At 41.3% G+C, this 24,977-nt stretch overlaps 1 protein-coding gene across 1 annotated transcript in view; it reads left to right on the top strand.

Annotated features, from left to right (window-relative positions):
* The window catches only part of LOC126161685 (mediator of RNA polymerase II transcription subunit 12), a 415,184-nt gene that overhangs the window by 118,163 nt on the left and 272,044 nt on the right, over positions 1-24,977 (top strand). Inside the window, exon 15 of the mRNA XM_049917698.1 lies at positions 5,624-5,777. Within this exon, the coding sequence (XP_049773655.1) occupies positions 5,624-5,777 (154 nt within the window). The remainder of the gene's footprint in view (positions 1-5,623; positions 5,778-24,977) is intronic.

Below are 24,977 nucleotides of genomic sequence, written 5' to 3'. Positions count from 1 at the left end.
AGTTTATCTGTCAATTTGATTTTGAGGGGTTGGTAGAATACTCACAGCGTGCTACATGTTGCAAAAAGGAGGATGCCTTTGTCAATCTTTGATGGCTCACCTGAAGATGACTGGCAAGTGCACAGTCAAAATATTGTGGTGTGTAATTGACAACAATTAACTGCAAGCCCAAAATTTTTTCGAACACATAACAAGGACTTCACCATCTCATGCAACCACAAAAATTATTGTGGAGTACCTCCACTGTTCTTTGAAGACCTGCATAATGTGCCAAGTGACAGATTTACAGATTGACACCCTCCCAGTAGTGCAGTTGGTATTGCGCAGAGCATTAAAAGACAACATGAAGGACTCCCCAGTGGATCTGGTGTATGGCAGACTTCTGCATCAAGTAGGAGAATTTCTCAAACCGCATCTTGGTCCACCGCCCTCCACTCAAGATTTCCTTGTGGAACTCCGGATGCAAATAGAGGCTAAGCTACCAAGTGGAACTACACAGACTGCTTTTATTTTCAATGATCTGGCAAGGACAAAGCATGTTTTCCTCCAACCTGGCCCACAGTTCTACCAAGACCAATGCACTGTTATGAGATGATATGATAGGACTCACACACTCTGCAGTAAAGGAGAGAGACAGTACTGTCCACCAACAAGTAACCTGTACAGCCCACCCTTCCTCAGTGCAGAAGACATTAAAAAGTGCATTACATCACTGGATGCAGAAAACCTGCCTTATCACAACTTCTGATACTGCAACGTCATCCAGAGGCAGGTGCAGCAGTCATTTCACAATACTAGCTGACCATCAGTGTTTAGCCACAGTTGGAACTTGTTATGAATGAAAAGTGTGTTTCTGGTCCAGTCCAGCAGACATTTCATAGCTGAAGTTATTTAATTCCCCCACCACCACCACCACTCTTAGGGTGTGGTTAGTGACCTCAGCTCTCAGGTCACGTCACGTCACACCTACCTGTTGGCAACATCATGGACGACCAATGCCAGAGAGACCACACTCTCCAGCACCTAGTTGGAATACTACCTGCCACAGCGCAAGCTTTGAGATGTGTGTGGTTGTTGGGTGGGTGTTACCTGAAATAACCAGCAGGACAATAAAAGTATAAATATGTGATGGTAGTTATTTACCTTGTTGTTCTACATACCACTAAAGATTCATGCCTTTAGGTAAGTGTGTCATTTATTAAGTATGTAAAGACTGTACTGTTTTCTCCACACTGTTGCTGGAGCATAGAAATGGACATAGACCTGTGTCTACATTTTGATGCTTTCTACTGCTGGTACGCTGAGTAGCAAAATGTAGTGTCTTTGGAATGAGACCCTTAACTAGTCCTGCAGTGATGGATGCATAAGTGTTTTGCACTACCATGTTGTTGACAATCTAGCAAACTGCATTGCTGAGCAGCACAATAAATGAATGCCAGATGTGATAGTTTTGGATCTGTCAGGTACTTTTCATCACAGCTCCTGTGTATAGAGGGGAAAATGAATAGTACCTTTTACATCATGGACGTTTTAGAATGTTAAGTGCTGCCCGTCCTTCATGCAGCTCTCCATGCCAGATTTCAGTAAGATCATTCCCAGCCATTTGTCGTGAAGAATGTACAAGTCTTCTTCAATAGACACTACTTCTATGGCCAGCATGTTTGTCTGATACATCTTTTATCAAAGGTATTTGACATTTGGGCGTTCATCTTCAGGTTTCTCAAAGTACTCCAGCAACCACTAGTAATGTTTTATGGGCTCACATACAAACAATGTGGAAAGTGTTTTTCCAGGAGCATATCCATCCCCCATTTGACTTCAAACTATGATGTTTAGAGGTTCTGGCTGCTCCACAAGAAAAATTAACACAATAATGCACTGTCAAAATCAGAGATGTACAGTTCTGTAATCGTAATCATTTTTGTATAGTCTTGTGCTGCGTCTGTGATTTAAAGTCTTGTTTGTTCTTTGTGTCATTGCAATTTTGCAGATGTCAGTTTACACGTATATATGGCTATATGCTGGCTTTTTACAAGTGTGTAATTGTCTACTTGGATGGCTTGGTGGCTTAGTAGTTTAAGTGACAGACTAGAAATCCAAAGTTCAGGATTCAATAGTAAGTCAGCACTAGTGGTTTTTTGTTTCTTTCACTTCTAGCAATGATTTTTTTTTTTTGTGAAAAAATGTCAATTTGCACCATAGTTTGGAGTCCATATTAAACTATAGACCCCTCCACCTATAATTGGTTGGATAAGTTGTTCAAAAGTCAGAGGAAAGGAGGACTACCTCCCAAGCTTGAAGACAATTTTACACATTTTGATTTTTATTTAACCACTTACAAGTATTTCTGTTGATGAACTCAGTTACGGTGTATAAGTTATTGTTGTTGTAAATAAGCATAAATCTGCACTTGAACACATTTCTGTTGTCTCTGTTGGATATTTTAGTTCACTTGGTCTAATAGTGCTTTATAACACTTTGCTAAGCTAACTATAGCATTTGGATTGAACTACAGCAGTCACGAGAAACTTATGGGACATTAACTGTACTGTTTTTTTGTGTAGCTAGTATCATAACTGTTCAAATAGATGGCTGCTAACTGTACTTATCTATAGTCACCCTCCCCCCCCCCCCCAAAAAAAAAAAGGAAGAAGAATTATGTTGGACACACAGTTATCAATAACTCTTATGCCAAAAGCAACTGAATTCAAAGAGAACTGATGAAGCTAACGTAAGCTACATGCAGATGAGTAACAGTAGTTGCTCATGTGAAGGACAACCATTTCTTGAGTGCCAAACCCTTAGTGCCCAAAAGCATGGGTTTGGATAGCTAAACAAGAATCTGCAAAATAAGTTTCACTTCAGTCTGACAAAATAAACTGAGTAACATAATATTAAATTAAGAAAAAGAAAAGGATGAGGCAGATAGGCAAAGGCAAACATCCACTGCTGACTTGCTGAAAATTGGCATTATGAGATCATGGCTGTTTGGAGACATTGGTGAATTTACTGAAAATAAATTATGATGTTTAACCAAAATAGATCTGGTACTCATGGAACAATATTATTTCATTAAATAGCAGTACCAGTACGTATTTCATTTTACATTTTTCACAGTGAGTTGACAATGAAATGTTGAAAGTTTTCCAATATGGTCAAAGAACTTTGGAGTAGCTTTACCCTACAACAAGAACAGATATTAGGAAAAAAGCTTATTTTATACCAGGTCTAATGACTAAGTGTAATAATATATTGTGCTTTTGAAGTCATCATATAATTGTTTTGTTGAAGACCTTGTGTCATTTTTGAATGACAAATGTCTGACATCAGAATGTTTGCTATTGCATGGAATAGAAAGCAAAAATTAATACCTTCTTATTCTACTTTTGGAAACAAATGAAGCCTGTTTTTATTTATTACTCCGTATGGTATGAAATAGTTTAACACCCAATGTCTTTTCTTCAGAAATAACACAATATTTTCAATGAAAATGCTGTGTGAAAGAAAATAATTTGTTCCAATGAAAACACAGTTTATTGTAAAAATTGCTCATAAGCCATGGAAGGAAATAATCATTTTCCCCAAATCTGATCTCTCTTTAGGCCAAGACCCATGCAACATGTATTGTGCATGGTGGTGAATGTCAATTTTTAGTTGTTAACTCAGATAAAAGATATCAAACAAAATGTTCCTGCTATCTTAAAGATGAACCTATAGTTTAAAAACAACACTGAAGAGTCAAAGAAACTGGTACCCCCACCTAATATCATGTAGGGCCTCCATGAGTATCCGGAAGTGCCGCAACATGGGAATGGACCTACTAAGGTCTGAAGTAGTACTGGATGGAATTGACACCATGAATCCTGCTGGGCTGTCCATAAATCCGTAAGAGTATGAGGGGGTGGAGAACTTTTCTGAACAGCACATTGCAAGGCATCCTAGATATGATCAATAATATTCATGTCTGTGGAGTTTGGTGGCCAGTGTTTAAACTCAGAAGAGGGTTCCTGGAGCCAGTCTGTTGAAATCCTGGACATGTGGGGTGTCGCACTGCCCTGCTGGAATTGCCCATGTCTGTTGGAATGCACAATGGGCATGAATGGATCCAGGTGATAAGACCGGATGCTTATGTACGTGTCACCTGTCAGAGTTGTATCTAGACGTATCAGGGGTCCCATATCACTCCATCTGCATACACCCCAAACTATTACAGTGTCTCCACCAGCTTGAACAGTCCCCTGCTGACATGCAGGATCCGTGGATACATGAGATTGACTCCATACCCATACATGTCCATCTGCTCAATACAATTCGAAACAAGGCTCGTCCAACCAGGCAACATGTTTCCAGCCATCAACAGTCCAATGTCAGTGTTGACAGGCCCAGGTGAGGCACAAAGCTTTGTGTCATGCAGGCATGAAGGGTACATGAGTGAGTCTTCGGCTCTGAAAGCCCATATTGGTGATGTTTCATTGAATGGTTTTCATGCTGACACTTGTTGTTGGCCCAGCATTGAAATCTGCAGCAATTTGCAGGATTGCACTTCTGTCACGTTGAATGTTTCACTTCAGTCATCGTTGGTCCCGTTCTTGCAGGATATTTTTCCAGCCACAGCGATGTCAGAATTTTGATGTTTTACTGGATTCCTGATATTCACGGTACACTCATGAAATAGTCATATGGGAAAATCCCTACTTCATCACTACCTCAGAGATGTCTACCTCAGACTTGCTGTATCCCATCCACATACGCTGACTATAACAACACGTTCAAACTCACTTAAATGTTGATAACCTGTCATTGTAGCAACAGTAACCAGTCTAACAACTGCACCTGACATTCGTCTTATATAGGGGTTGCGGACCACAGCGCCATATTATGCCTGTTTACATATCGAATACACATGCCTATACCAGTTTCTTTGTCACTTCAGTGCTATGAATAATGTGATTATTTAACAATGTCATATAAGGACATTATTTGTTATGTTATGAGACCAAATAAGCAGTGCCTTTGGTCTCCCAACATAATGTGACTATATCCTTGGATGACACATACAAAGCAGTGGGCCCAGATAAATACAAATTATTTAATAATGGGTAGTTGCAGATTTATTTTCGGTAAAACTCTTTTTGCACCATTTGGTTTCAGTATGTATTTTTTACAAGAAATTAGTGATTTTTTTGTAATTTTATTAACTTTCTTTTTTCTTCTCTCTTATTGCACTGATTTCATACAAGCAACTGCCACATGCATAGCAGTTCACAACATGACTTAACAGTAGCAGTGGATTATCACAAAACTGCCTACAGTTTTACACTTTCTACGGCATTCTAAAGCCCCCAGCGTACTCTTAGAAGCAGGTTGGCTGATATTTTGTCTAATGAGTTAATAACCTATATTACCCTCAAGACTCTATGAGTGTCACTGTAGTATTATAATTCAAAACTGGTAATGTTGAGAGTAATTAATAAGTTCCTGAAGTGGCAGAAATCCAAAGAGAAAATTTTTATGTCAGACAGTCAAATGACCTCAGACAGGATCTATTTTTATTAATTGATATCCTTGTAATTTATAAAATTCTTTGCCATTTGATCTGTATTTATTACCAATATATTTTCAGGATGAACCATTTAGTATGCATGATTGCAATCAACGCCATGTCTTGCTGTATGGAGTGGGAAGAGTCCGTGATGAAGCCAGGCATTTGGTGAAACGCATGACAAAGGAGATCTGTAAGCTATTTAGTAAGAAGTTCAGCATTGATGTAGCTGAAGGTAAACTCACAAACATGACTCAAATCATTTTTAACTATCAGTTTAAGATGTATGCTAGCTTCTTCATATAATACTATATGTAATAAAAACAGCCACAAGTTGTGGAAGGTATTAGTCAAAAGATCTTGACCTAGGTTTCAGCCCATATAAATGGGCCTTCTTCAGAAGTCTTATTACATTTTATATGCTGACAATGATGTGCCACCAATAGGCTTAGTCATAATTAAAATTGACAGTCATAAAAACAGCCATCTCTCATACGTAAAATAATACACATATTAGATGTGGCATGTGTGACCAGTAATGGATAAACATGCAACTATCAGTATGACTAAGCGTTTTGGCAGTACATCCTGGTCAGCATGTAAAACATATTAAGACGTCTGAAGAAGGCTCATTTATATGGGCTGAAACCTAGGTCCAGAGTTTTTGACTACTACCTTCCACAACTGGTGGCTATTTTTATTACATATGCACAGTTGCTGCTGCAGCCATGCTTAAGATTCATATAATACTGTTACATAACAGAAATACGTTGTGGGTAAATGTAAAATTTACTCAAAGTTCTCTACCCAGCACCAAGCTAAGTGCTCCTCCAGGGCATCAAACACTCTCCTGCTTTGATGGGGTCGAACTCTGTCTTGCGTGAACCACATCTTGTCGAAATCAGGGTCACTTTGGACAATGGGGATGAAATCATCTTCCAAAACCTTCACGTACCATTTGGTACTCACTGTGCCATAAGGAATATTGTACTGATTATTCTGTGACTGGAATTATGTTGAGACTGGAACTGGGGAAAGGCAAAGGCAAAGGTCCTGAGTTTGAGTCTTGGTCTGGCACACAGTTTTAATCTACCAGGAAGTTTCATATCAGTGCACACTCTGCTGCAGAGTGAAAATTTCATTCTGGAAACATCCCCCAGGCTGTGGCAAAGCCATGTCTCCGCAATATCCTTTCTTCCAGGAGTGCTAGTTCTGTAAGGTTCGCAGGAGAGCTTCTGTGAAGTTTGGAAGGTAGGAGACAAAGTACTGGTGGAATTAAAGCTGTGAGGATGGGTCGTGAGTCATGCTTGGGTAGCTTAGATGGTAGAGAACTTGCGTGCGAAAGGCAAAGCTCCCAAGTTCGAGTCTCGGTCCAGCACACAGTTTCAATCTCTCCACTGCAGACTGAAAATTTCATTCTGTTTATGTTATAAATTCCTGTTCTGCTAATCTTGTATCATTAGTCCACTGCATGCTGATCAGCCCACACCACTATACTCCATGCTCTTGTCATACCAACAACAGCTGCAGTCTCAACCCAGACCCTTAAAAATTGATGTCAGAAGTGTTTACATTCGCAGCCACCACTGTAGCAGAACCGCATTTACAACATAATCACCACCACGTTCTGGACCTCCGTGCTGACACTGCAGTGAATGAGCAGTTTTCTGTTGGCCTTTCTGATTGTGTTATTGTTAGTGGTCACGTTGAATTGTAAGGACATTAATTCCACTCCCAAAGTGTCATTTGTTAAACTGCAGGAACCAGCAGCTTGTCTTTTTCCAGCAGAAGTACCAGAGAAACGTACTTAATGCCAGTGAGGTGCAAAGTTTGTTATTTATCAGGCCATGAGTTGCCCCGTACTAGGACAGTAGTAGCTACATGTGATATTTGTAGAAGTTTTGGGCACTTGACACAGGACTGTTCAGAGTTACATTGTGCTATGACCCGTTATAGGAATTAATGTATTTTACTGTTGTGTGTAATATACATGTAGTTTTCCCGTATATTTATTTTGTAACAGCTGTAGTAGAATCTTCAAAATGGTGGAAACGTGTTGCTGCTATGGCTGAAACTGTCACCACTTTAACAGCATAATTAAAAACATATGTGCAGGAAAATGAAGACATATATAAGCAAGTTGAAACCTTACAGGTTGCAGTATAGTAGATGCAGTCAGGATCATAAGACGCTAAGATCACATTACATGCACCCTACCATCCTCTCAATCCATCAACAACAAATTTAATAATTCCTTTTTCCAGAAAAACAACAAAAGATCTCACTGTGTTCATTAAGAGATTATTAGCCACCACCAAATTATGCTATTAGACAAATCAAACATGATTGCATATAGCTGACTTACAATTAATGGACAAAGCTAAAACATTTTTTAATGTATTGTGAGGTACTTAGCAAGGTAGGAATGTTCCAGGAGCTGGCTGATGGTTTGCTCTAGTGCTGCCAGAAGCAGCACATCAAAGATGAAGATTAGGTGCTGAGGTCTAATGGATCAGTGGAATTTTTTTTTCAATAGAATCCAGTAGATTAATGTACAGAGACAAGAGCTACAAAGAGGGCAGGAGCCGAAGCAGTTACCTTGGTGAAGCTGAAAATAGGGCTCTTGGTGTTTTATTACAGGTTGTGTGTGCCGGGATGTCACGCAGAGTCAGGACACAGAATATATCTGACCTGGCTGAAGCTGTAAGGATCACCCAGTTGGAAGAAATTGATATTGCTAGGAAACAGTGACCACCGTGCCTTCACTTTTGCAGTAAAATGCTACAGGTGTGGTCATAAGTTTCATCCACAGAAGCAGTGTCCCCAACCATATTATTATGAATGCATTCGAGTTGGTCATAAGGTACAGAGTGCAGGAATAAGAGCAAAGGAAACATCAGGAAAGTGTCTGTTAAAAACAAATGAATGTATCACCCATAGGAAGGTGTTCCCAGTAGAACAGAACACTGCACGCACGTGTGTTGAGGTGGAATGCTGCTTTTTATGCATCGTTCAGAGCAACGAAGGTGCGAGGGGGTAACCAAAAAAACCAAAATAACATTGCCGTTGGTGGAGCTTCCGTAATATGCCTTTCTGACGCTAGGCGTGTACAGCGGAACTCATTGGCAGTTCAATGCCGCCTTTCCTGTCGACCTGGCTTGTTCTGTTCATCTGTAGTGATTGCTTTTGCTAGCACCTTATTGTTCTTGTGTGTGTGTGTGTGTGTGTGTGTGTGTGTGTGTGTGTGTGTGTGTTTTTTTTACAATGGCAAGTTCAAGTGAACGATGTTCAGCTGTGAAATTTTGTTTTCTACTTGGTAAAATGCTGCTGAAACTGTTTTAATGTTGAAAACAGCTTACTGAGAAAAGCTATGGGAAAAACTCAAGCGTACAAGTGGTTTGCTTGATTTAAGAATGGCGCCATGTTGATTGGCAACAAACTTCATTCTGGATATTCATCAACTGCCCGAATTGACAAAAACATTGAAAAAAATTGAGAGCTTGTGCTCACAGATCATCAACAGATGTTGTATGAAGATTGCGCAACAGTGTTTATTTACGCATCCCGCAACTACCCTCCCGACCTGGTACAGAAGCAAATAAACAGAGCCACTTCCTCATCCCCTCAAACCCAGAACCTCCCACAGAAGAACCACAAAAGTGCCCCACTTGTGATAGGATACTTTCCGGGACTGGATCAGACTCTGAATGTGGCTCTCCAGCAGGGATACGACTTCCTCAAATCCTGCCCTGAAATGAGATCCATCCTTCATGAAATCCTCCCCACTCCACCAAGAGTGTCTTTCCGCCGTCCACCTAACCTTCGTAACCTCTTAGTTCATCCCTATGAAATCCCCAAACCACCTTCCCTACCCTCTGGCTCCTACCCTTGTAACCGCCCCCGGTGTAAAACCTGTCCCATGCACCCTCCCACCACCACCTACTCCAGTTCCGTAACCCGGAAGGTGTACACGATCAAAGGCAGAGCCACGTGTGAAAGCACCCATGTGATTTACCAACTGACCTGCCTACACTGTGAAGCTTTCTATGTGGGAATGACCATCAACAAACTGTCCATTCGCATGAATGGACACAGGCAGACAGTGTTTGTTGGTAATGAGGATCACCGTGTGGCTAAACATGCCTTGGTGCACGGCCAGCACATCTTGGCACAGTGTTATACCGTCCGGGTTATCTGGATACTTCCCACTAACACCAACTTGTCAGAACTCCGGAGATGGGAACTTGCCCTTCAGTATATCCTCTCTTCTTGTTATCTGCCAGGCCTGAACCTCTGCTAATTTCAAGTTGCCGCCGCTCATACCTCACCTGTCTTTCAACAACATCTGTGCCTCTGTACTTCTGCCTCGACTGACATCTCTTCCCAAACTCTTTGCCTTTACAAATGTCTGCTTGTGTCTGTATATGTGTGGATGGATATGTGTGTGTGTGTGTGCGAGTGTATACCCGTCCTTTTTTCTCCCTAAGGTAAGTCTTTCCGCTCCCGGGATTGGAATGACTTCTTACCCCTCTCCCTTAAAACCCACATCATTTCGTCTTTCCCTCTCCTTCCCTCTTTCCTGATGAAGCAACTTTGGTTGCGAAAGCTTGAATTTTGTGTGTATGTTTGTGTTTGTTTGTGTGTCTATCGACCTGCCAGTGCTTTCGTTTGGTAAGTCACATCATCTTTGTTTTTAGATATATTTTTCCCACGTGGAATGTTTCCCTCTATTATATCCATATCATTAATTTGAACCCAACAATTACGTTTGTTATTGTCACTGTTGCATTTCGAAATCTTTTCTGTTGTCTTATTTTCTCTCTCAGTTTTTGCCACTAGTTTCAGTTTGTATTCACCTTCTCCTTTTTACCGTAATCTACTATACAATTTTATCCCACTTATATATACTCAATAATACGTAACCCACTTCTAAACCATAACAAATAATTTTTTTTTTTTTTCTGCTTTCAACACTACCGCTGCTATAAAATCCATCGCTTCTAGTTCACAAACAGTTCCTTTCACCTATTAAACAACCATTTTGGCTAGTTCTAATAACTTTCGCTTTATTTCCATTTCCATTTTTCCCACATCACTGATCATTTTTAGCCGCTTCCCACAGGTTTTAACGCCATTATTTCTTCGTCAGACAATTGGTAGCCTCATTTTCATAATCTGCCACCTCAAACCACTCCTTTTAATACATTTACACGCAGTTTTTTGGAAATTTTCCCAAATTTCTCCACCCTTTAACGTGTTTTGGCGGCAACACAACCACCTAACCTTTGTGCACATCATTGTCTACCAACCCAAGTTCACCACAGGATCAACATAGCCCAGCTTTAAACAACACTTTTTCGCCTTTTTTCACACCAGATCTCCAGTTGCTTTCTATTTCACCTTTATCTCTCCCCATATATTTTTATTTTCATTTTCATTTCAGCCTCATGTTACACTTTCCACCTTCTAATACCATGTCACCCTCACAACACCCCCACAACGACCCCATTAAGTTTTATTTACATTCCCTCCGCAAACATGCCTTCGCCTTAGCCAGGTTACGCTCCCATATTTTATTTTCTCAGGCTTGTCTGACATTTGGCATTACCCCCAAAGGCCTCACACTTAAAAGTTCCCATCTCTGGCTGCAACCCTTCTTTCCATCACTCCCTATACCAATTCCAAACTGAACAATCCATTGCCCTCACCCACCTAATCCTTCACCTACACATCAACTCAGCCAATGAACACACCCGTCAACTCCTATCCTTAATAAAAGTCCTCAACCTTTCCTCTCCCACATCCACACCGGCTGTTCAGAGCTTCCTCCTACAGGCCAACTGCAAATTAGAACAGCATGCCACCCTCCACCTCAAAAAACTATCCAATCTCCTGGTTTCCCACCTCCGGAAAGGCAACTCACTCACCCTTCACAACCTTTCCAACAAACCTCAACCTTCTCTCATTGCACACAAACCCAGTCTCTCCCATCTACTCAATCTCCCACTTCCAGCTCCACTCCCTCCAAAACCTCAAAATTCCAATCAACACAATCTGGAACCACAACACCCTAATTCAGTAGTTAACCTTTCCTCCAAACCTCTCTCCCAATCCGAAACCTCTGTCCTATCCAAAGGCCTCACCTTCAGACCCACTCCCAGATTCAAGCAAACAGCCCTTGTCAAAGATTTACTGTCCTACACTCGTACTCTCTGCTGGAATTATCACTTTGCCACGAAGAAAAATGATCCTAATCCTACTCCTAATGATCCAAATCCCCAAGACACTATCCAAATTGAACCCTGCCTGGAACAGTTCCATCCTCCGTCACAGCGGGACCCACCTCCTCTTCCTCAAAATCACCCTCTCCAAACCTTCCAGGAATTTCTGACTTCCAGCCTTGCCTCTCAATCCTTCTTAAAAAACCTTAATCCTACTCCCAACATCACCACTGCTGAAGCCCAGGCTATCCGTGATCTGAAGGCTGACCGATCCATCGTCATTCTTCCGGCGGTTAAGGGTTCCACGACCGTGGTACTTGATTGTCGGGAGTATGTGGCTGAGGGACTGCGTCAGCTTTCAGACAACACCACATACAAAGTTTGCCAAGGTAATCCCATTCCTGATGTCCAGGCGGAGCTTCAAGGAATCCTCAGAACCTTAGGCCCCCTACAAAACCTTTCACCTGACTCCATCAACCTCCTGACCCCACCGACACCCCACACCCCTACCTTCTACCTTCTTCCTAAAATTCACAAACCCAATCATCCTGGCCGCCCTATTGTAGCTGGTTACCAAGCCCCCACAGAATGTATCTCTGCCTACGTAGATCAACACCTTCAACCCATTACATGCAGTCTCCCATCCTTCATCAAAGACACCAACCACTTTCTCGAACGCCTGGAATCCTTACCCAATCTGTTACCCCCGAAAACCATCCTTGTAACCATTGATGCCACTTCCTTATACACAAATATCCCACACGTCTAGGGCCTCGCTGTGATGGAGCACTTCCTTTCACGCCAATCACCTGCCACCCTACCTAAAACCTCTTTCCTCATTACCTTAGCCAGCTTCATCCTGACCCACAACTTCTTCACTTTTGAAGGCCAGACATGCCAACCGTTAAAGGCAACAGCCATGGGTACCAGGATGGCCCCCTCGTATGCCTACCTGTTCATGGGTCGCTTAGAGGAAGCCTTCTTGGTTACCCAGGCCTGCCAACGCAAAGTTTGGTACAGATTTCTTGATGACATCTTCATGATGTGGACTCACAGTGAAGAAGAACTCCAGAATTTCCTCTCCAACCTCAACTCCTTTGGTTCCATCAGATTCACCTGGTCCTACTCCAAATCCCATGCCACTTTCATTGACGTTGACCTCCATCTATCCAATGGCCAGCTTCACATGTCCGTCCACATCAAACCCACCAACAAGCAACAGTACCTCCATTATACAGCTGCCACCCATTCCACATCAAACGGTCCTTTCCCTACAGCCTAGGTCTTCATGGCAAACGAATCTGCTCCAGTCCGGAATCCCTGAACCATTACACCAACAATCTGAAAACAGCTTTCGCATCCCGCAACTACCCTCCCGACCTGGTACAGAAGCAAATAACCAGAGCCACTTCCTCATCCCCTCAAATCCAGAACCTCCCACAGAAGAACCACAAAAGTGCCCCACTTGTGACAGGATACTTTCCTGGACTGGATCAGACTCTGAATGTGGCTCTCCAGCAGGGATACGACTTCCTCAAATCCTGCCCTGAAATGAGATCCATCCTTCATGAAATCCTCCCCATTCCACCAAGAATGTCTTTCCGCCGTCCACCTAACCTTCGTAACCTCTTAGTTCATCCCTATGAAATCCCCAAACCACCTTCCCTACCCTCTGGCTCCTACCCTTGTAACCGCCCCCGGTGTAAAACCTGTCCCATGCACCCTCCCACCACCACCTACACCATTCCTGTAACCCGGAAGGTGTACACGATCAAAGGCAGAGCCACGTGTGAAAGCACCCAAGTGATTTACCAACTGACCTGCCTACACTGTGAAGCTTTCTATATGGGAATGACCATCAACAAACTGTCCATTCGCATGAATGGACACAGGCAGACAGTGTTTGTTGGTAATGAGGATCACCCTGTGGCTAAACATGCCTTGGTGCACGGCCAGCACATCTTGGCACAGTGTTATACCGTCCGGGTTATCTGGATACTTCCCACTAACACCAACTTGTCAGAACTACGGAGATGGGAACTTGTCCTTCAGTATATCCTCTCTTCTCGTTATCCGCCAGGCCTCAACCTCCGCTATTTCAAGTTGGCGCCGCTCATACCTCACCTGTCTTTCAACAACATCTTTGCCTCTGTACTTCTGCCTCGACTGACTTCTCTGCCGAAACTCTTTGCCTTTACAAATGTCTGCTTGTGTCTGTGTTTGTACAGTTGGATATGAGTGTGTGTGCGAGTGTATACCTGTCCTTTTTTCCCCCTAAGGTAAGTCTTTCCACTCCCGGGATTGGAATGACTTCTTACCCTCTCCCTTAAAACCCACATCCTTTCGTCTTTCCCTCTCCTTCCCTCTTTCCTGATGAAGCAACCGTTGGTTGGGAAAGCCTGAATTTTGTGTGTATGTTTGTGTTTGTTTGTGTATCTATCAACCTGCCAGTGCTTTCGTTTGGTAAGTCACATCATCTTTGATTTGTGGCAGCAGGAGACTGTTTCTTCCACCACGACAACAGCCATCTCTGTTAGTCAATTTTTGGCTAAAAATGGCATGGTTCCATTGCCCCTCACGCCTTGTTCATGTAACCTGGCCCCGTGTGCCTTTTTTTTTTTTTTTAATGCATTAAAAGGGGCATGAAAGACACTGATTTGACAGCGTTGAAGAAGTCAAGGAAAAAAAATGAGGGAGGGGCTGTCAGCCATTTCTAAAGATGACTACAAAAATGGTTTTGAACAGTGGAAGTACCAGTGGAACAAATGTATAAGTTGTAATAAAGAGTATTTTGGAGGGAATAACGTTGTTTTGTAAGCAGTTTGAAAATATATAGCTTTTAAAAAGTAATTCTGGTTTTTGTGGGTACCCTCTTGTAAGTTTTTAGTAGGCATCGGTGCACACATGTTGGTTGTTAATCTGGACATCTTAGGCAGGAAGAGACTTAGATCTCCCTGATACAGGCTACATAGAGTAGGTGACAATGATTTAAAGTCATTAGGACAACAATGCTCAACTTTTAGCATTGGAGCTAATAATTTTTGAGAAAAAGGTAAAGTGTTGCCAAATGTTGGTGAAAGTTGTTCTGCAGTTCTCGGACTAGACTGTCTTCATAACCGTCATGCCAAAAATGATCTTTAGCAGTACACAGTTGAACTGAGTGGAACTTCGTTTGCACTGGGAACAACAACTGCAAATGAACTAATGTTGTAAGGAGCACCAATCGTGAAGGTGTTGCCAACTGACCTGTGAACAGGTATGCTGAAGATTGGTTCCTATTATGACACATGAAGAGGTACAGGAAAGCTGGTTTGGATTACTGTAGATGCTGATATACCACAAGAAGTATTGTGTGTCGTACAATCAGCACAGAGTAACAAAGAGTTAGACATCTGCATTGTTTTGTGTGCAGAAGCTTGGCACACATTAGTAATGTAAATAGAGAATTCATTGGTCCTGTTAGCCTAGATAATTTTGGCATGAGCGAGGTCAGTCTGCCAATTTAGATATTCTGGATGAAGAAGATATTGAAAGGTCATGTAACGACCAGAGCCGCAAACAAACTGTTAGTGTATCAGAATTATATAAGAAAGTGAATCATTTGCAGAGAAGTGATCGATGTGAAGTGGCAGCTTTGTTACTATGATTTTTAGAACTGTTTAACACAAATGCTGCATTGTGATGCCTGTTACACAACATTATGTGACCCATAGGTAACAGTACTCCAGTTTATAGGAAGAATTTATTGACCAGCAATGGGCAGAAGGAATAACAGAACCTAGTGATTTCCATGGAGTACAAATGCCGTCATTCACCAAAAGAAATTAGTGGATGGTACTAAGAAGTACAGATTCTGTTGCAATAATAGATACTTGAATGAAACCATCACCGACGACTACCCTATCCTCAGTACTATGGAGACATAGGACATCTGGGTCACTGCAAGTGCCTTTCAACAATGGATTTAAGAAGAGGCTATTGGGTCATTACCAGTATTTCAGAATCCTATTTAGACTTAAAAATATTTCAGAGACTGCTGGATGCCGTACTTTACAGACTGAAACCTAAAAAAATTGTGATTCTTTTTTTTAGGTGTCATCATTGTATTTTCCACAGATATGGACAAACACAACCAGCATTTGGAAGAAATATTTAACAGTTATGGGCAGCATGTCTGACGGTCAGTATAGATAAATGCCAGTTTACAAAAAGAAGTTGAATACCTTGACAGAAGACTTCACAACACTGCAAACAACCAAACAGCTTCAGTCATTCCTAGGCTAATGCAGTTATTATAGAAAAGTCATAAAGATGTTGCATAAATTTGCAAACCATTGAACTAGTTGTTGCGAAAAGGTGTAAAATTTGAATGGACAGCAGATTGATAAACAGCATTTGTGACATTAAAAAATACTTACATTAGATCCATTACTGACATATCCAGATTCCAAAAAATAATTCTTCCTTTCTTGTGTTGCTCTTAACAGTGCACTCAGGTGCATTATCAGTCAAAATTTAGAAGGTAAAGAACGTTCTGCAGCTTATGTATGTGGACAATTCAACAATGCACAACGGAATTATTTCACAGTAGAATAGGAGATGCTAGCAGTGATTTGTGGAATTACATACTTTTGCTGTTTTGTGTATGGGCAAAAATTCAAAGTAGACCACGTGTTGTTTGAATGATGTTAAGGATTAAAGGATCCTTCTAATAGATTAAAGAGATGAGCACTCAGGCTCAGCGAAGTTCATTAAAAAGTACTTCATGAAAAAGGAAAGCAGCTTACAAATGTGGACATACTGAGAAGAAAAAAATTGAGCACTGCAAATAGGTAAAAGTATAGCTGAATGGCAGCAAGCACAAGCATGTGACATAGAGTGTCAGGCATTCAAACTGTAGTCACATTTTGTGATACATGATAGCTTACTCTGCAGATTGACAAAGTGCAGACCACAGGGGTAGTTCCAGCAGTGTTTAGGGATAAAATGTAGCAGGCATGTGGCCCCACCTTAGCAGTCATGGAGGTCGCAGGTCTATGGAAAGCAGGGTTGAGGGAAAATAATGGTGGGAAACTAAGAAATGTAATGTGGAAGAGTACAGACGATGGTTGGAACTTAAATAGTGGCAACTATTTATTCACAACCGATACAAAAGAGTTACATGTCTGTACCTGTTACTGTTCTTCATAGTTGTTGCCAACATTGTGTAGAACCCATTGCCAGTGATGTGGAAGGCATAGTATACCGTTAGCAGAGCCTGTTCTGTTGACGGTGCGAATGGAGCAGTCCACTGCCTGTTGAATCTCTGGAACAATTCGGAAGTGAATGCCATGAAGTGGTTCCTTAATCTTCGGAATCAAATCAAAGTCACAAGGACTTAAGTCCGGGGAGTACGGTGGATGGTACAGTACTTCCCAGTCTCATCGACCGAACAGAGCAGCCACAGCTTGCACTGTATGCACCCGTGCATTGTTGTGCAAAATGGTGGGTGAGTTGCGCATAAAGTGTCGCTGCTTCTTTTGCAAAACAAACAGTAATACTGTACATTGACGGTCTGCCATGGAGGAACTAATGCATTAGGATAATACTATTACAGTCGTACACAAGAATCACCATAATTTTAAACTGCTCCATTCACACCATCAACAGAACAGGCTCTGCTAATGGTATACTACACCTTCCACATTGCTGGCAACAGGTTCTACACAATGCTGGTGACTACTTTGAAGGGCAGTAACAGGTGCAAACATGTAATTATTTTGTAACGGTTGTGAATAAATAGTTGCCACTATTTAAGTTCCAACCCTTGTAACAGTTGTATATCTTGTGCACAGAAGGCTGATCTTAGCCACTGAAAAGTTACATTGCAGGGATTTCCAGAAGCAAACAAACTATTTGAAATGATTGGGTTGGATGTCTCAGGGCCATTTAATAGAACTCCTGCAGGGAATAGGTACATATTAACTCTAATAGAAAACTTTTCCCAATACATTGAAATGGTAGCAGTCCCAGACCGTCTAGCTAACACAGTAGTACAAGCTGTAGTTGGCTAAATAATTGGATTTTCAAGTTCAGAGTACCAGATACCTAGTAACAGACCAAGGTATAAATTTGGTATCAGGTCTAATGAAGCAGTTGTGTGATTTGCTTCACATTTGCAACTTAAGAACAAGTTCCTTCCAGTAACAAGCAAATGGACAAACAGATAAGGTTCACAGTAACAGCCAACACAATAAATGGGACACATACCAAGCATTGATAATTTCAGCGCACAATTCTTAAGTTCACTCTAGTACCAGTCTTTCACCATATGAGGTGGTATACATAGAAAAATGCCATGATAAAATCCAAGCTTGGAGCTGACAGTGAGTCAGTAAAAGAATTCACAAAATGTTTACGTGAGGTTTGGCAAAAAGTGAAATGAGCCAATACAAAGGCATTAGAACATCAGGAACACCAAGCAAGGTGGCGCAGTGGTTAGCACACTGGACTCACGCTCAGGAGGATTTTGGTTCAAACCCGTGTCCGGCCATCCTGATTTAGGTTTTCCGTGATTTCCCTAAATTGCTCCAAGCAAATGTTGGGATGGTTCCTTTGAAAGGGCTCGGCTGACTTCCTTCCCCATCCTACCCTAATCCGGTGAGACCGATGACCCAAACAATCCCAACATCAGGAACAAACAGGGCAAAATAAACTATCACAATATCAATTTGGTCAGTGGGTATTACTAAGCAACCCATATACACCGAAAAACAAAACCAAAAAGTTTTTAACTGTGATCCATGGCCCTTACCAATCCAATTGCCAACGAAAACATATGTTGTTTAAATAAGCAGGTTTAAACCATTCAAAGGAACTGTTGATGCTTTACCACAATATCTGTAAAGAGGTGCCCAAAAATGTCAGGAAACAGGTTTATAATGATGATCAATAGATATTCAATATGCTTTACACACTAAGATATCTATTGAGAAGTTATGATGAAACTGTGTTATACTGTTTTAGAGTTTGCTGTACATTTGTTATCCTTAAGTGTTGTGTATATATTGAAGTATCATGTACGATAGGATTTAGAAGTTCATATTGAGTAGAGGAGAGTTTATTTTCTTTTTCTTTATATGTATGTACATTTTTGAAATAGGGAAAGAATTGATGAAACATTCCTTTCTCTTAGCTGGCATATCACTATGGATGTACCAGAAGTTATTGTAGTCCTGATAACACTTCACTTGGTCGTGGAAGGAGTACCTTTTTCTACCATACAGCAACCCTTGAAGTTAGTTCTGATAGAGCAAAGCTGCATGTATCCATTCAGTTTTGGATAGAGGGCATGAATGCACAGTTCTAGTGTTTTACAATTCACCCTTGTCTGATAAAATGGGTAATGGTAAACAAGTGGATCCAAATACAAGCACAAGAGGTATTATTAATCTCAGAACAAAGAGAAGCTTACATCATCATTTCATTAGAGGAGTTACAAGAATTTATAATAAAAAAATATCACAGTTTACCCAGTTAGAGCTTCAGACTAATGTTCAGGCATGAAATTATAATGAAATCCAGACCTTTAGCTGCTTACAGGCATTGATAAATATGAACAGGGACAGTTGTAAAAGTGTGCCCCGACCAGGACTCGAACCCGGGATATCCTGCTTACATGGCAGACACTCTATCCGTCTGAGCCACCGAGGACACAGAGGATAGTGTGATTGCAGGGGGACTTATCTCTGGCATGCTCCCCGTGAGACCCACATTCCCAACTTACTGACCACACACTACATTTGTAGTGCCCCTGCACATTATACTCTTTACTCACGGCAATCAATTTACCAATTCTCGTAAGAGTCCAGGCAATATGAATGCATCCGCACTGAAGAAGATCATTGGCCAGTACGTCTTATCTATATGTCTGAAATAACAGATGCCACCTTCATATAATGTTCAGGCATGTGAACTAGTTGTTACAAGGGAAAATGGAAGTATCAGAGTGTCAGAGGAAAGTGCTACCCCACAATCACTTTCTCAAAGAGTGGGAGCACATTGAGTGTTTTCAGTTTTCTTACCAGAAGCTGTCATCATAAACTGGTACCAAAATGGAAACCCATGAACATGACCAAAATAGAACTACAAAACAGTGGTATATTAATAAATGATACAACTGGTGATATGGCAGGAGCAAAATTTCATCTTCCAGCTACTATCATGGATATGACAACAATAGCATTCTCATAACCTATATTGGATTGGGTGGAACATCAGCTACGATGCCAAACTGTGACGTGGTGCTACCACTTGCCAAGATGTCTTCTGCCTTCAAAACTGTTACCTGTCTGGTCTACTGCAGTCAGTCACTGTGAGCTGCCAACCTTGCAGCCACAGATGGGAACAGTTGGAGACTTCTACCTCCGACTTGCTGGGCTAAAATGATGGTGTCTGATGCACTGCCCACCTATTACAGTGTTCAGGCTGTGCACTAACAGCTACTGCTCACAGTTAGTACCTATAAGCAGTCATCGACAACCCCGGCCTTTCTTGGTCTGAGGAGTATGTTGTTGTCCAACCCCACACTGTGCAGAGCTGTCAAGAGATTACCCAAACACAGCCCTTCGATGTCCACATGAGTGCTCTGGTAATATGTAGCTGCTGTCCCGGGCAGAAACACCTGCTGTACAGGCTATAGTGAATGCTACCGTGACCTGCCACCCACCCAGCACCATGTTTATGTGGACACCACTTGGGCGACATCCACTGAGACTCCTGAGACAGTTTCAGAATGTTCCGACACCATGCACTACACTGCTGCTGGCCTGGATGCTGCCACAGAAGAGTATACAGTTATAAACTTTAATAAATAAATTTTTGTTCCACTGATGCTGTTTCAGTAATGTCCAATATACCGACCGGCCTGCTCCACTGCACTCCGTGCTTCGTCATCCTGACAACAGTAGGGGTCTCAGCCTAGGCCCCTTCTATACTTTAAATACAAACCATAAAATGTATGCAGCCTAACACTACATGATGCGTGATTATTTTATTTTTGTACACTGCAAGCTACTTCCATTTGCGGCTATTGGGTTTCATGTTTCAAATAAAAAGATGGTTACTATGCAAAAAAAAATTATAATTTGTGTGATTTACCTACTGTAGTGTATTGGCTATACATTTATACCCACTGTTCTATGAAAATTATGTATAGTTGGTTGACTAGCATGAACTAAATGTGCATCTTTAAGATCTATGATAATTAAAAGAAGAGATTCATTTGACTTCAAAGACTGCTTTCAAGATTCACTGTCATGTGTAGGATTGAAACTGATATCTGGGTACAAGGTAATAGAAGTATTTCCTGACGTGCTACGACCACAAATTATAAGTCAAAACACAAGTTTTTGAGAGATGTTTCTTGTATGCTCACCCAGAAGAAAGCAAAAAGTGATGAACATGGTGAATTAAAACAAAAATATCACAGCAGTTAAGTGGTTAAACCATAAGCATAAATGTGGGCATTTGCTCAATGACAAAATTTGTCAGCATTGCTGTTATTCTTTAATGCTTTTCTTATGAGCCACACTTCAGATGCTCACCACTATCAAAGTGTTATTTAAGGCTCAATGAGAGAAACAGAGATGTGAAAAAATGAGTTTACCTCCCCAGTTGATGTTTCAAGCTTATTCGGTGTAGTGTATTTCTGTATACTTTGTAAAATGTAAATTTGAAAGAAAACTCAGACGCTGCAGTTTCACTTCATGTCCTCTATCACTGCTGCCAATCTTTATGATCTACAGTGTGTGGTGCAAAGTATATATGTGAGTAGTCGGTGTTGTTGTTACAACTGTATCGTGTCAGATTTGAACATGAAAGTCTTTAAAATGTGCTATTGCAACACCCTTGTTCTATTTCTGTGTGACATCTGTGCCAGAGCACATCACCTCTACGAAAAGTATATTTTCAGCATTTCACAAAATGCTTTCACCCTTACATGCACTCCCGTCATTGCAGGGCCACTCCCGCTCTCCACACATCCAGCAGGCGAGCTCTTTCTACATGCGTTAGTGTGGTGTGGTGGCTGCACTGGCTGTTGGGTGACTTGACAAGTCAGCAGCCAATAAAAGCTCACTAGCCAGAAATGGCCGACATTTCCTCGATTATGACCAAGCATATTCTTTGAGGCTCGGAGTTTGAATTTGAAAGCTTAATAATCGATATTGTTGCTGAATTTAGTACATCAGAAATACATGCAACAAGATGAGTCTCAGTTATAAGTGGCACAAGAAAAGGTGGCAACTGGTCTGCTTCATCCATATTGGCTGGGTCCGAAACACTTCTTATCAACTGTCTTGTTTTTCCGTTGCTGCTTGCATGGTGAAGCTAAACATTACAAGTTGTGTTGGCAACACTGATCATGGATTATATCAGCATTTCCTCTCTCATGTCTCCTCCCTTTCCACAGTGACCTAAAATATTCCCTCAACTCCACCAACACCCGTGGAGAAAACCATCTGTCTTTTGGGCCACGTATAACTCATTCAGTCACATCAAATGTCAATAGGGGAAAACTGGGATGAAGTCAAGGGAGATGTCGAGTAAGAACTTAGACCGAGGTAAACCTTACTAGGAAGAAATGTAAAATTGGGAAACTTTCAGCAGTGATCTTATGGGTTTTTCGCAAGGGCTATGAATTTTTGTGTAGAATTGTGAAAAATGTAAAATCGAAGTTCCACTGTACATTTACTCTCTTAACGCAACTATGGATAAAAGACTCTGTCTCCACTTGCTCACTTTTGACACCCCCTCACGCTAACATCTCACCTCACAGCTTTTGCCTGTATATGCGGCAGATTGGGTGCGTTAATTTTAGTTGTACTATAATAGATAACTTAGTGATGACCACAGATGTGATAAATGGACAGTTGTTATTTAACTTCACATTCAGTAACTGTGTGTGTAAAGGGCATGGATGATCTTTCTCCATCCTCTTGTAATTGAATTGTGTGCTCCACCTCTAATGACTGCGATGTCCATAGGATGTTAAATTCTAAGCTTCCTTCCAGCCTTCTTTTCATAATTTGGATCCAGAACAGTACCAAATGTAAAATATAATATCATTACATAAAATAAAGAGCTCTATACATATTCTATAATACATAAAAATAGATACATATACAGAGTATAAATAGTAATGATACCACAATGCCGTAGTATTAATAAAAAGAGCATTAAAAAAGTGTCATATTCATCATCATTTTTCCACAGTCTTGTATTAAAATATAGGCAGGTTAGTAGTATAGATGATGCAGTATTAGCTCAGCATTTGCATAATATAAAGCTATAATTAAGTGAAGTTTTAACTGAGGACAGTTTGATATTAACTTAAAATAAAACCATGGAAAGTACAAGTAGAAATAACAACAATATAAAAAGGATAGATTGCTGCTCACCATAAAGATTGCACGTTAAGTTGCAGACAGGCACAGCAAAAGATTGTTACACATTTATCTTTCGGCCAGACCTTTCTTCAGAAAAGGAAGCACACAGATTCACACAAGTAAGCACACCTCAAGCACACATTACTGCTATCTCTGTCTGCTCTGGCCAGAATGCAGTGTTGTTGCATCAAATGCAAGCAACATTCCACAGTAAGGCAGGGAAGAGGGAGGGATGGCTGGATTGCTGTAGAAGACACAGGTCCAAGAACCACCCAATCCACTCACTCAGCATTTCCTATCCAAGTTCCTTCACAGGCTTAAGGCTCAGAGGCCACAGGACATTTGAAAGCAGCCATGTCACATACAAGCTCTGCTGCAATTATTTCACAGCTTTTGATACTGGTATGACTACCAACCAGCTGTCCACCACAACGAATGGTCACTGCCAAACTGTGGCCAATAGCAAAGTGGGCCACCCTGAGGTACAACAAGCAGCTGAACAAATGCTTGATTTAGATGGCTGTTTCACAACCTGTACCATCTGAATCCTCCTCTCCACCACCAGCTCTTTTGAACTGTATAGATGGGAGTTATCTTCACAACACATTCACCACTCCCAAAATAATCTCAGCCACAACCTACGGCAACCAACTGTTCCCATACCCTCCACCCAACAGTTTCCACCCCCTATACCCTGCATCTCCCACTAATCCACATCCCTTTGCCCTCATAGTGTGCTGCCCTCTGCCAGTGCACGGAATGGTGTTATTCCCCTTCTTTGACCCCCTCCTTTTCCACTCTCTGTTCCCCCCCACCCCACCCCTCCCCACCATCCCCCACAGCCTCTGATGCTGCACCTGGAAGCCTTGTCTAGCTACCATCTAGTCCTTGCATGCTCTAGCAGACAGCGCTGACTCCTCTCTCCCCAACCGTACCCTGCTATCCCTCCCCCTTTCACGCCCTACTGTGGATTGCTATTTGCATTTGATGGAGTATCATTGTATTCTGACTAGAGTGTCCGGAGATGGTGGTCATTTGTGTGTTAGGTGTGCTTGCTTGTGTGAATGTGTGTGTGGTTTCTTTTCTGAAAAAGGCTGTGGCTGAAAGCTAAATGTGTATCAGTCTTTTCATTGTGCCTGTCCACAACTCAAATGGCCCCCTGTGTGGTTAGTAGCAATCCATCCTTTTACTTTTGTTAATACTAACTTAATAAACTTTTCTCTTAACTGCTATTAGCACATGAGGGATTCAATGAAAAATTTTTATTTATTTCAGCAAAAGAATTCTAAGCAGGTGCTTCTTTAAATTACTTCTACACAAAAGCACATTGTCCCTTGAGCATTTAATATTACTAGGGAGTGCATTGAAGATTTTAGTACTACCCTCCTTTGCCCCTTTTCTTACGAGTACCACCTGGTTCAGTTCGGGGTGAAAATAATATCTTCTTCTAGAGTTATGGCCATGATGTAAGCAATTATTTTCATACCGAACTGGGTTATTAATGCTGAAAAAGTAGATTGAAGAATATATGTACTGAAATGATTATGTCAATATCCCAAGTTGATTGAAGAAATAACAACATGAGATTGGTGGGTGGAGGCTGTATCTCACATGTGACCCTAGGTGTTCTTTTTTGTGCTGTGAAGAATTTTTTACACTAGCTCTTGCTTCTAAAGATTGTGCGATAACATATTATGGAGTGAGGTGAATTATCGTTATGTGCAATAACAACTACTTCTGGCTGTTTGTGGTTAGTGTGGAAGGGATGACATTAGCCTTCATTAAATT

This window comes from Schistocerca cancellata, chromosome 2 (assembly GCF_023864275.1).
Source record: "Schistocerca cancellata isolate TAMUIC-IGC-003103 chromosome 2, iqSchCanc2.1, whole genome shotgun sequence".
NCBI classification, from domain to species: Eukaryota; Metazoa; Arthropoda; class Insecta; order Orthoptera; family Acrididae; genus Schistocerca; species Schistocerca cancellata.
The sequence above is the reverse complement of the archived record's forward strand: the minus strand, read 5'-3'. Positions and strand labels throughout refer to the sequence as shown.